Raw genomic sequence first — 13,018 nt, 5'->3', positions numbered from 1 at the left:
CCTCAGCCTCTCCGGTTTGGAGTACACCTGGACCCAAGGTCCCCAGAGCCGAGAAAGTAATTTAATAGATTGAATTGAACTTAAGTCACTGTGAAGAACAAATGAACTGACTCTAAAATTTTGGGGCTGTTTTGTTTTCTTGACATTCTGAAACCCTGTACTTTGGATATTGAGATATGATGTAGAAATAGTAATAGGTGATTCGAATTAAATTGTAGAAGCACTGCAGTTGAAAACTTCACTACAGCCAACACAAATATAAATAATAGGCTCATAAGTTAAATATTTAAATGCAGTCTGCCTATTTGTTGCAGTGTGATGTGAAAATGCAAAGATGAATTATGCATTGATGCATTAAGAATTCATGCAGGAGATGCATTGAAACCATTGCCTTTCTGTATATTAATACACCACAGTAAAATTAAGCTAACATACACATAGCTGTCTAATTTCAAAAATACCGAGGCTCATTATGATGAAAGTTGCTGGTATCCCACTCTCTGATTGATGGCATTTGATCTGTAGTCCTCAATGAGTGTGTGACTGGCAACCAACCACATGACAAATGGTCAGATGTCATCACTCTGCATTGAAAAAAAGAGGTACACTAAAATAATTGAACTGCTGTACACTAGGAAAAAATGGTCTGAGGAGATTGTTAAAATTGAGGTAATTAGTGTTCAGGTACAGCTGATGCTCTTTCATCATAAACGTAGGCTTGTAAAGATTGGAAGAAGCCTGGTGTACTGTATGTCCCTCTGTGTGCGATTAGGTCTTCATTGCCTTTTTAAAATATTTTCTTAATCAGCTCCTACTTCTGGTTCTGCTCTGTGCTGCTCTGTGCAAAATGTGCATGTTCCAGGTTAGCTGTCAGAAGTGAAGCAATAATTAATTTTGATATTTATTTGTATGTTTGCTATGGCTTAATAACATTGTCATTGTGATCAGACATAAATGAAAGAAGCTTTCAAGATATTTAAAAAAATAATTAGGCTTCGCTATTTTTATTGTTTATTCGACATGTACCTTTACTGATTTTGATTATTAAATTCCTGCTTTTCACAGGGGCATCCTTAAGCTTATACGTTACAAAGAAAAACAATGCAGTATGTCCATTTGTCTTAAAGTCTTTTAATCGTGGTGCTTTGTATCTTGTCAGTTAAGACTAGCCACATTCAACCTGACCTTGACAAGTTCTGTTTACATTTAATTGGTGGTAGAGGAAGACGCTTCACAAGGACACGTTTAAGATTACTCTTCAAACTGCAGTGGTCTACAGAAAACAAAAACTAAAACGATGTACTGTATGTTCTTCGTCGGTAATGTGACCTTAGTACTGCTGGTGACAGATTCTGTAAGCATTTTTTTCCCTTTGTCGCTGTACATTGCCCGAGGTTACCGTTTATTTGCAGCTTGGATTTCTGTGTACACACAATGCAAACTGACCATGGTATTCCATAACAATAACATAATGTCTACGCGTATGTGCGAGCTACCTGTTGAGATAGCTTATTGTGTGTATTATATATATATATTTCGAGACAGAGATTAGTGATCTGAGATTCCTTCGAAACAGAGCTGTGAATTCAAGTTTATAGATTTTAAACGTTTCAAAGCTCTAGCATTTATGCAGATGTTCTGAATCAAATACTGAAGAGTCGGTTACGTGTAAACCGGCTATATGTTTACTTTGGGATTTGTAATTTTTCTAAATTTAATGTAACGAGTTTTTAGAAGCAGTGGTATACAGTAGTTGCGTTTGTAGCGGATTCAGAGCCCGCATTGAACTACCAAAACGGCATAGACGTGCGCTCTTAACACATTATTGCACTGCTCTTCATTTTGACAAGTCATTTTAACCTCTGAGCACCCGCAGTATGTGTGATATACTCAGCATATTGTAAAATCTGATTCCTAGCGTCATATTTTCGGTGACAGTTTCGCGTTGTTCACCTTACGAAGAGTAGGATAAAGAAATAAAGAGATGGGATATTGCACTTCTCCACAACGCATATTTTCTACATCTGAAAATAGCTCAACAGTTGCTACTATTTCAGATTATGTTGCAAGGTTAAGTATCAACAGGTTAGTTTTAAATCAACGAGAGACCCTTCGCTCTTTTTCAATGTTCCTATTTATCTTTTTAATGGGTCCCGTTTCAGTTCAAGAAAGATTGATTACGGATTTATTTTCGTGAGCACAACTGAAGCATCCAGTCTGGAAAAGATAACAGAGGCCTCTAGGGATTCCGAAAATACTCAAGGTAGACTGCATTGTCTTAAAAGCAATAATATGTACATACACCTTCTAAACGAATCTCATTATGGAATGCATACTTTGCACTAAAATACTAAAAAGTAAATCATACTAAAAGTAATCATTTGTTGGTGTTATCGAGTGTGTGAATATCTCTTATTAAAAGAGAGGTACTGTAATGTAGGCAATTATACAACTTATTGATAGTCTTTATTCATGAAAATGTTTATTTGTATTTTAAGTTAAGTTTTTGTCTGAAAGCAATAATAAACTAGAAATGTAAACTTTATGTAAACAAGGGAAATCGTCTATTGTGACCTTAACACTTTTTAACTTCGTCGAGATGCAGGGATTTAAGCAAACGTTTAATGTGGAAAAAAATAAATGTTTTAAAAACAAGTAAACTAACATTAGTATTGCATCTCATCTACAGTTACCTTTGTTAAATCAATCGCATATGGCTAAAATTGAATTTTTGAATGCGTACACATACAGATTAGAGGTCTCCATTTTAAAACCATGAGTCTGCACGCTGAAACATTTTAATTACATTTATTTAAAAAGAAACAACGGTTTAAACAAGAGGAGATAACAGCTCGTATACAATGTTCATTTTAACAAACATACACCACATATCCTACTGAACAGTAATTGATATTTAATTTTTTACATTTACTCCCGTGCTTTAAAAATCATGCTCTGCATTGTACCTACTTTACAAACATCAAACAATATATATTTTAAACAATTGCAAATATGAAGACTGGTCGTGCCTAAATTTACATTTCTCTTGATTCTATGATTGTACCAATCCGTAGAAATGTCAATAACATAATTATTTTGGCTGTACATTGTGTAAAAACTACGCCATTTGAAAATACAAATCAATTTAAAAAGTCGAAATAAAAGTCGGGATCATCACATCCCAAGATTTTTTTTTCATGGAATATGTGAAGGGATTGTATATTCTAAAGGCACGGTATTTAAATAACAACAACTACAAAAAGTTTGTTAGCTTTCAGACTGTGGTTTGGTGCAGATTAGTTTCTGCATTTATTACCCTTAAAGTGCAGCTATTTGGTTGAAAGATTCGTAGAACTATACTCATTATATTTATTGCAAGAGTTAGATGAGTGATTATTCATTCAGGGAAAAAAGACGTACAGTATGCAGAACAAATATCAGATATTTCAAAATACTAAGTATTTAAAAAAGAAATGCATATGCGCCCCAGATTTGACCATACAGTCTACTTTAAAACACAGTTTTGGAAACATAGAAAGAAAACAACAATTTCCATAAAATAACAGTTTATAAATATACGATACAATCAAAAGAACATTTTGCAAGTCGTTTTTGCAGAGGCACTTTCACACTCTTCCCCAAACTGTGATGCCTGTTTTGTTTTTGTTTTTACTGATTCAGTAACATAAATAGAGATCTCATTTGTATATATAAATAAGAGTTTGCTTGTGTTGTAAAACTAGTTTTTTTAATGCTTAGTGTCTTGTTAGTCTTTATTTTTGCTAGATTCTTGGTCGCTTTGATCGTCCGTGAAGCACACATCCACATCACTGTCGTTGCTGTTGTCGCTCTTTTGCTCCTGGTCTTGAAAAATGTTCTCCATTTTGTCCTCATTCTTTTTGATTGTTTGTCCAGGGTGTCTCGATTTAACGTGTCTTTCCAGATCTCTTCGTCGAACCAGAACCTTCCCGCAGAATTCACACCTGTAAGGAGTGTTGCCCTCGGCGTGGAGGCGGATGTGCTTGTTCAGGTTGCTGGGGTCCCCAAAGGGTCGGAAACAGACTTTGCACTTCAACGGCTTGTAACCTGTATGAGTCCGCATGTGTATCTTGAGGCCATATTTCCGAGAGTAAAGTTTGCCGCAGTATAGACAGAGGTGACCTTTTTTAGGCTTTCCCGACGCAGATGTTGTCGTGGGCATTGACTCTAATCTGGCCCGGTTCTTTTCAACGGCTATTTCAGAAAGCTGTTGAGTGTGCATGGCAATCTCCCTGTCGATGTTCGCGATGGAACTCAAATCTGGGTTGAGGGCTGGAGTACCAAAATAGGACATGGACTCCGGATACTTGATCAGATTGCTGAAATGGAATTTGAGTGGGTAATAAGGAGAACTGTAGAGCAGTTCCCCGTTGTAGACTGTAAAGGGCATGATCGGGATGTTGCAGTCTCCGCCGTAGGGCTTAACCCCATCGAACTGGGGGATAGAAAACCGTTCAAAATGGAAACCAGAGGAAATCTGGGAGTAGCGTGATGGAGACAGCCCGGCGTGGAGACGGCTCTCCACGTGTTTAAAAGCAGACGTTTCCTCAAAGTGCGGCAGTAATGGAAACCCACGGATGGTGTTACTGCATGGCAACACCGGTGACGTGGAATCAACAGGGTGCACACATTTCGAGGGGTGATTGCCAACTAAGGGGTCACTAGATGTGCGTGTGGATTTGATGTTGCCTAAAAGTTTACTAAAGCCCAGTCCATTTGATTTTACATTACCTTCCTCTCTGGATACATCCGAGGGAGGGAGTTTTGATAGCCCCGTTGGTTTAAAAGCCGACCTCACTCCAGGGTGAAACCCCATGCTGTTCAGTACAGAGGAGGTCCCACCCAGGCCTAGGAGGTGTCCGTGGTTTCTTGCGGAAGTGACGCTCATGTCTAGCGCTCTATCCTGCTCCTCGGAACTCGACGTTTTCTTGCTAATTCCCGTTTTGTTTAAAAACGGGGAGGATGATGCTGTCCGTTTAATGTTGTCAGAGCTGGCGGGGTTATGGCTATGGCCGTTTCTCATCTGCGCGGAGGTATTTGGTATGTCGCCTGATTTGGGAGACCTGTTTGAATTTTCAGAGTTCCTGACTTGCTCGCTGCTCATGAAGGCCCTTCCATTGCTTAAAGCACACTGAAAGTGAATGTGCGCTTTCAGTGTGTTGGGATATTTGAATATTCTCCAACAATACCAGCAGATGTAGCGTTCATCTCCTATCACAAAAAAGAAAAGCAACAAGAACAAACTTAGTTCGGCTGATGTTTTGTATTGATCAAAGTTAAAACAAGAAGGATCATGTAATATTAACTAATCTACTAACAGTCATACTTACATGAAGAAAATGTCTTATTCAGTGTCGTTTAACACGTAAGTGACTAAAAGGGGGCGATATTGAATCGATCATTTGATGTAATGCTCCTGTAATATTTATCATTGCCTTCAAAAGAGCAAACGCGAGTCAAATTCGTGCCTGAGAAACCAATCTGTTGAATTACTACTTTCTATCTTCTACTTTCCCGTTGAAGCGATAACAGCTGTGGCTTGAAATCGTAAGGCGCGATAAACAATGAGGCTGGCCCATCTGTTGATGCTGAAGAATAGGAGGCGTATGTCAAGGACGTGGCTGTACTGGCCGGAAAGCAATGTACACATGAAGAGAAGCTTTTCGATCCGAATTAGGGCAATATACATCCTATGTATAACTTAGTATTCATTAGACAACAATACCTTTTTGTGAGCTCATAATTTACCGTATAACGGTCTTTTAATTTATTTTCTTTAGAAGTCATGAATAGTAAAAGCGGTACATTTGTGAATACGTTTATTATTATTATTGTTGTTGTTGTTGTTGTTGTTGTTGTTGTTGTTGTTGTTGTTGTTGTTGTTGTTGTTGTTGTTACTTTAAAACATCGAAATATAAGGATTAGAAAAGATAAATGGAAAGAGCAAACTTTGTATCACTACACAATATAAAAAATAACAAACGTATTAAAATTAATATTATAAAGCTAAATTATAATTAACTTGCAGGAATGTGATTTAACGCTCCTCAATAGAATTCTTCATATATGCTGTAATGATAGAGTTTTGAAGTCGTAAATCAGTCATTTTGTTTTACGGTAACGTTACTTTCATAGAGGTTCTGCTTGGTGTTTTACGTCTTTATTGTATTGGTGTTGGTGGTACCCGAACATTCGCAATAATTTCTGAAGTAACTGAAGCGTCTTCAGTCATCCAGTTCGATCTCGTTTAATGGCCAAGTACTTTTACAGAGGGAATAAAGATGCTTGAACATGTATTTCTCCTATACTATATACCCTCTATTCGGTAATTAATAACGATTATTAAAATATCATTAAAAGTTCTGAAATTAGTTTTTTTTAATCTAAAATGGACAGTAAAAATGAAAATAAAACAGATTCACTCAAAAAATAGGTGCCGATCAAGGGATGTTTAATAATAATAATAATAATAATAATAATAATAATAATAATAATAATAATAATAATAATAATAAACTTGCCTCCAGGTTATATATGTGTTTGTATGTTTGGTAGTAAAAGGACTTCATTTTTCCGATTACTTTTTCTTACAAATCCTTAATGGAATAAATACGTAAGATTATTTGTAAAAAACATGCACTTGTTCACTTCTATTACTAACACGGGTGACAGACGCTTATATACTGTATATACCTGAGACTTAATTCTCAATTGTACTTTAAATATTTAAATACAGATAAGCTTATTCAATTAAGCGGACTTTTGAAAAAAAAAGCGTTTAAAGTTTAATTCAGTTTTTGGAATTTCTGAATTGAGATTACATCTACTATGTACAAAGGAAATGTGTAGAAGAATTATATTTTTATTATTTAAAGTAAATCTGAAAATAAAACGTTATGAATGTTCGTTTTAAAACGACTATTCACTGTCAATATGTCTGTGATATCCCGTCATTTTAATTTCTATAATGAAACTGAAGTAACCTTTGATTGTGTGCTTATAATATTAACGGATCGTTGGTGGTTAGTCTGAATATCAAGCGCTCATAAACGATGTCTTTATTTTGACCATTGTGGAATAATCCTTTCTTTAAAAAAAGCACAACATAATACAACGTAATAGCAATGCATCATACATTTGTATATTGTTTGAAATAATAGACTACAATAGTAAAAGAAACGAGCACCTGTTGAGCCGAGCTGAAGTGTTGAATTTTAATCCTTCTGGTGTTTTTTCGCAATAATTTTGAACTGTTTACTCCTTTAAATAAATTACGAGCTGTGAATAACTTATTGGTGTATTGAAATTATTTTAAGTGTGCTTTTTATTATAAACGCCAGTTTCGACGCAAACGTAGCATCGATTCAGTGACTGAATTAAACAAAAGAGACGTCTATGGTAGAACACGCGACTCATTTAGTTTATTTAAATAATCCTTACTTACATTGTTTCAATTATTAGTTTAAACTGTAAAACAAAAATAAGAATCCACTCAAATCAATTTACCTTTTTCGTCGTGTGTAGGAGTCGCTGTAGTAGGGATATCAAACCATTGAGCCAGGCTATTAGAATACCACACAGCCAATTCCTCTCCGGGTTGTATGTCTCTCAAAGCTCTGTAAACAATCTGTTAAAAAAGAAACACATTTAGGTGTGTTTACAAGTCATGCGAATATAAACAATGCCGGCCGATCTACATTTTACATTGAAAAACGCGTTGTCGCATACCTGTCCTCCGGGGAGATCGGCGGTAGCTTCGAGATTCTGCTCCTGACAGTTTCTAGCTGCTCGGATTAACCCTATCCACTCCGGCACAGGGCTCCCTGCTTCATCCACAAAATCGCCCCGCAACAGCCGAATCTTTTGGAATAAAAGAAACAAAAATGAAGAGATCGACGTTCACAAAATGTTTTGATACTTAACTGCCCAAACAAAATGAAAAACGAATAAATGAAGTGGTTTTCTCATGGTTTTCTCAGCTACATGCATTCGGAAGGGGGGGGGGGGATAAAGACATAAAGTAAAATAATGTTTTTTGATGGAAGAAAACACAAAAATAACTTAATTCGAATAAGGCCCTGCCCTGTTAAATTGTGCTTAATGTTGCGATTCTCAACCACGTTTATTCCTAAAATCAGAAGAGGGTGAAGACGGTGAAGTCGAATCTCAAGTCATGAAAGATTAATACTGGACGGTACATTGTTTTTGACAGACTGAAAAGCGCTCATATTTTACTTTGCCAAAGACTGTATAATTGAGCTTAAACGAGAAACAAATGCGAGGGAGTGTCAAAGCGTTTCTAAACGCTTAAAGCAAATTAAAAATTAAAGCGTGAAACTTGAGGTGGGGTGTGCACCTGATAATATACCAAGCCCGGAGCACTGCGTTTAAGAACATTAATCAAAAACGTGAACAGCATGACGAGCTTCTTACCTAACGTGTCCATACTATATCTATATTATATAGCCTGTACGGAAACATATTGAAAATGCAACAAAAAATGTTTCATAGTCTTGTTTAAGAATATAGAATGTGCGTAAAGGTAAAAAAAATATGTTGGTAAATTAAAGAAACTAACCAAGTATTTGAGTTATCGAAAAAAAAGTACTTTTTATAAATCAATAAATATAACCCTATTGTCTTTTCTTTTTATTTCCGCCAGTCCTCTTTTTGTGGTTCTGTTAGCATCTATCCCTAGGCAGATTATTGAAATTGAAATAAATTGTTAATTGAAATAAGTAGGCTATATCGTTTTAATGAGTAGACGGCATAAAATATTACATATCAATTCGTATTTGCTTATTAAAGCTATTGAAGAGAGTTTTGCACTGACATGTAGACCCACTGAGAAAGATCAATTATTTCGAAACTGACAGCACTAACCAATTAATAAAGAAAAGCATCTAATGAAGTATGACATGTCCACCTCGCTGCTGAAACCACGCCGAACCGCTTCATTTTACCTGCTGTTCCGAGGGTGTGGAAATACCTATTAATCCTAAATTTAAATATTAACGAAAAGCCGGTTATCTCGCAACACAATCTAAGTTTTAATCAAGACTAAACTTCAAAATGTTCTGAAACAACTTTTAAAAAATCTAGGTTTTAAATCTCAACAGCTGTTGGGACTTAAAAAAATAAACAAACTTAAAAAATATTCAATAAAATAACACTTAACTTAACTACATGATTTCCTATTTTCCGACTTAAAAGACATTCAATGAGGAAATTAGTGAGTTGAATTTCTTTACCTTTTTTTTGAGCCCAGGCTCCTTGCGATCTGACATGTACTTTCCTAATTTGAAGACGCCCGGCACCGGCCCTATCCTTAGACCGGCTGGGATGCTGCTCTCTGCACACACGCTAATGGCCGGAGCCCTTGTTGCTTGCATAGCTGGCTCTGAGTACAAAAGTGATCAGAACCAGGAAGACCAAAGAGGGGTGGACTGATTGAGACAGGCAAAGACACAGAGATGAAGACAGGCTTATCTCCGCCTGCAAAGTGACGCGGTGGCGTATGTGCTCCGGCTTTTCAAATGAACAGGAGGGTACCCCTTGGCACATTAATGCACTAGGGCGAACAGCTCGGTGAGAGAGTTTAGCTCTTTTCGCAGCTGCAGAGATCTCTCCAAGAGGGTCACATGGAGACTTTCCCTAACCCTCCTGCATAATCAACTGCTCGAAATGGTCAGGAAACAATAGGCCAGGCGACCTTCCCATTCCTAAAATCCAATTTGTCAAGGGCAAAGAAAAGGCTCTGGTGAATCAAAGGTCTGGGGAGACCATTAATCCTCAGCATGTGGCATTGTCCCAGAGACAGTTACGATATTTTAAGTGACAAATCCACTGTATAATTTCTCCATAAATTTTGTCTCCTTTTATTGTTCCTATACAAACCAGTTTTTGGAAATCAGCGACTATTTTAAATCTACTTGGCTGAATCCCTTTAGGTTTAATATACTTCAAAGGTCTTTATTCGCTTTCCTTGGCTTTATTGTATGACTTGGTTAACAAAGACAGCAGGAATGTTTGGAGGACTTGTTAACTTCTATTGATTCCTGGCGTGTGCCTCGCTGAAACTGGGCAGGTACTTGATGGGAAAACACCAGAAAAATAGCAACAGCTTTCAAAATAACCACCATCTTATCATTTCACACTTCTGGCTTTCTAGTCATCAGATTTGCGTGCAAAGTGTTTTCTGTTGCTGGCTTTCTTGTACAAAAATGAAAAACGTACTACAATTAGAGTAAAGCAGGTATGGTCTACTATTTGTAGTAATGCACGTTTCCTGAAGGCATTTTAAAGCGACCTTTCAGATAGCACGACATCAGATAGTGCTTTAGTTCTAAACGAAAATCGTTTAATGGCGTTATAGACCTACTTTGTCTTATTCTACTTCTTATTCAGCTTTTGCCTATTAACACCTAGTTTATAATAACCAACTAATTATATTAGGAGTATAAGCACAAATCTTTAGGGCACACTCAAAATATACAACAGCACTATTATTCCGTCTAAAGAACTCTAATATGCCGGATCGGAATTTAGATCTAGGCCGCCAACGCTAAAATTAAATACGTATAAACAGCTTTCCTATATCACTGTCAACAAATTCGAAAACATTGATATTAAGAAAAGTGAATGGTGATTTTCGAACAGCAAATGCAACATTAAATTCAATATGTCTTTATATTTAATGTAATTTTTCCCCCAGATCTAAAGGTTTCGGTTTTTCAAGTCATGTAAACGGTTTTATCTACAGTAGTTGGCGAGGTACAGGAACGAGAAAAGTAAGGCACCGTTAATTTAGCGGTCTGGGAAATGGCTGTCCTAGCCTACTTGTGACTACAGCCAGGGTTGAAAACTGTGTATGACCCCTTTGATCATCTGTCTGAATGGCAGAAAAAGAGAAGAAGAAAACAACAAGAAGTTGCGGGCAATAAATTTAAGCCATGAACATGTCCCGCTAACCTCTGGCCTGGCGACTTTAGGATGACACTCGGTTTTAATTGGAAGAGCAGAGGTGGAAGCCTTTTCGCCGTAAAGGTACCCCACAGCTCCATTTGGGGAGCCGTTCTATTCCCTTCTTAATGAGTCAAAGAGCGTGAACGACACGCGAACAATTTTATCAATAGGACCATGTAAAGGCCGGCTGTGAGGAAAGTTATTTATTAATGTTGCCATTTGTGACTGGTTCCCATCCACCAAGAAAAGAAAGACCCGGCTTTAGTACCGTTCACACCAGCCATCCGATTTTTATTCTTGTCCTGTGGCTCAAAGTTGAAGTTCTCCAAGTGAAATAAATTGTTCACAAAAGAGGGAAGGAAGACATTTTCTTTTATATATTCCTTCCTCAAAAAGCAAGGGTGAAACCAATCTAATGTGCCCACTGGAGCAAGATCCAAAATGAAAGGCTGGGTGTTAAAAGTGAAAGCAGTGTTCGAAGCAAATGGGATGGAAAATTAAATGAAATTAAATAGCTTGAACGACGGCATTGTCCCGTCTTAAAAAGACACATTAATTACATGGTTTCAGCTTTATTCCAGAACAATGTTGTGGACTCAATCAAAACATTCCAGCACTCTTTTTATAGACTTAAACCGTGCTTCAGAAGCTGCCAGTTAGGGATCGAACTGTGCACTCGAAATAAACTTTGAGATCAGTTATTTTAATGACTTATGCCTATACAGTTGAACCGCCAGTGCCTCTGCCTTACAATTCTCCATTAATGGGGGTTTTGATTTAACAGGTTGCCACACAATGAGCCATGAATGTAGAAGAACAACAACTGTCTAAAGAGGCTCAGTTACAGGGTGCAATGTCCCACCAGGAAACTCCATTCAAGACATCAAACTGCTCCAGAGCACAGAAGGTTCAACATTGCGTTTAACTCAGCATGAATGCCTTAACGGGGCTAACACAGGGCAGAACACATTTCTGATGCCAACCAAAAACTTCAAAAATCGAAACGTGGACTTCAAAAATGAACATTACGCTTCCCTTTTCTTTACTAAACTGTTGAGATTTTTAAGTTGACTTAAAAAAAGGAGTTGTCTGTGCCTTCGTGTTTTTTTTTCCGTTTTTCACCTGAATTGTCTCTTATGTCCAAAACTGTGTACGTGGTGTTTTATTTAGAGGTTTAATTTCTGACCAAGGGCTTTCGATGGCTCGTTTTGTAATTATAGTCATCTTAACTTTTGATTTAATATTTAGTTTTGTTATGATTCGTTGACTGAGCAATAATGGCAAAAAAAAAACCTTTGTGGCCCTGTAGAAACCGGAGTTTACTGCTGTCGTTTACATATACCGCTTCTGGATAGTAGCAAAGGAGGGAACATCCCGACGGTCTGTTTTACTTCTCGGGTTTAAATAATTTCACTTTTTTAAAAAAAAACATCTGTTATTTAGGAATATAATATTTGTGTACCTTTAATCTCCTCCCAGTGAGTGATTAATTTTAATTAGATTTGCCTTCTCACTTCGGTAGTGAAGGGAAAGATCAGGCTGTACAAAGGAGCCCCGACCAGCTGTGCAGCATATAGGAGATGCGGGTGGGATATTAAGTCAGCTTTTGAATAGTAATTATGCTTGTATGGGAATCCCACCAGATGACATGATTGGGATTTTAACCTAGACTAATATTCAAAATCGCATTAAGAAAGTAGCGAAATAAGTGACAACTGAATCGGTGCTGTTCATGCGTGCTCTCATTTCTTTAAATACTCCCTTTTAAAGAAGGGAGTGCTTCATTAAAGTATTCAAAGCCTGGATGGAGTTAACTCTCCTTTTTGAACCAAATTTCCCTAACTTTAACTCACTTGTTTCGGTTGAAAAGACGCGGATAAAAGGGAGTAAACTTGTCTGAATTGAAATGTTTCGGTGTACCTTATAAATTCATACCTTTTCTCACTCGATCGCCTTAGAATGAGCTCGTCACTCAATTCGATTTTCCTTGCTGTTGGTCACATTTAGTAGAGAC

The 13,018-nt window shown here is 37.1% G+C and overlaps 1 protein-coding gene across 1 annotated transcript; it reads right to left on the bottom strand.

The window, feature by feature from the left end:
• Nucleotides 1-2,782: 2,782 nt before the first annotated feature.
• prdm13 (PR domain containing 13) lies at nucleotides 2,783-9,608 on the bottom strand. Its single transcript, XM_088625885.1, has 4 exons — nucleotides 9,291-9,608; nucleotides 7,768-7,899; nucleotides 7,546-7,666; nucleotides 2,783-5,250 (listed from the first exon to the last, which is right to left on the bottom strand). Exons 1-4 carry the CDS (start codon nucleotides 9,429-9,431, stop codon nucleotides 3,767-3,769), a joined length of 1,878 nt encoding a protein of 625 aa, XP_088482011.1. The 5' UTR covers nucleotides 9,432-9,608; the 3' UTR covers nucleotides 2,783-3,766.
• Between the last annotated feature and the right edge of the window lie 3,410 nt (nucleotides 9,609-13,018).

This window comes from Lepisosteus platostomus, chromosome 3, assembly GCF_059453375.1.
Source record: "Lepisosteus platostomus isolate fLepPlt1 chromosome 3, fLepPlt1.hap1, whole genome shotgun sequence".
NCBI classification, from domain to species: Eukaryota; Metazoa; Chordata; class Actinopteri; order Semionotiformes; family Lepisosteidae; genus Lepisosteus; species Lepisosteus platostomus.
This window is presented reverse-complemented; position numbering and strand designations above follow the sequence as displayed.

Excerpts from the sequence above, each read along its gene's own strand:
- prdm13 (XM_088625885.1), bottom strand. The coding sequence starts at position 9,431 with ATGCAAGCAACAAGGGCTCCGGCCATTAGCGTGTGTGCAGAGAGCAGC. Across the intron at positions 7,900-9,290 it reads AGCCTGGGCTCAAAAAAAAG|ATTCGGCTGTTGCGGGGCGA; the intron begins GTAAAGAAATTC and ends TTATTCCAAAAG. Across the intron at positions 5,251-7,545 it reads TCCTACACACGACGAAAAAG|GAGATGAACGCTACATCTGC; the intron begins GTAAATTGATTT and ends TTTTTGTGATAG.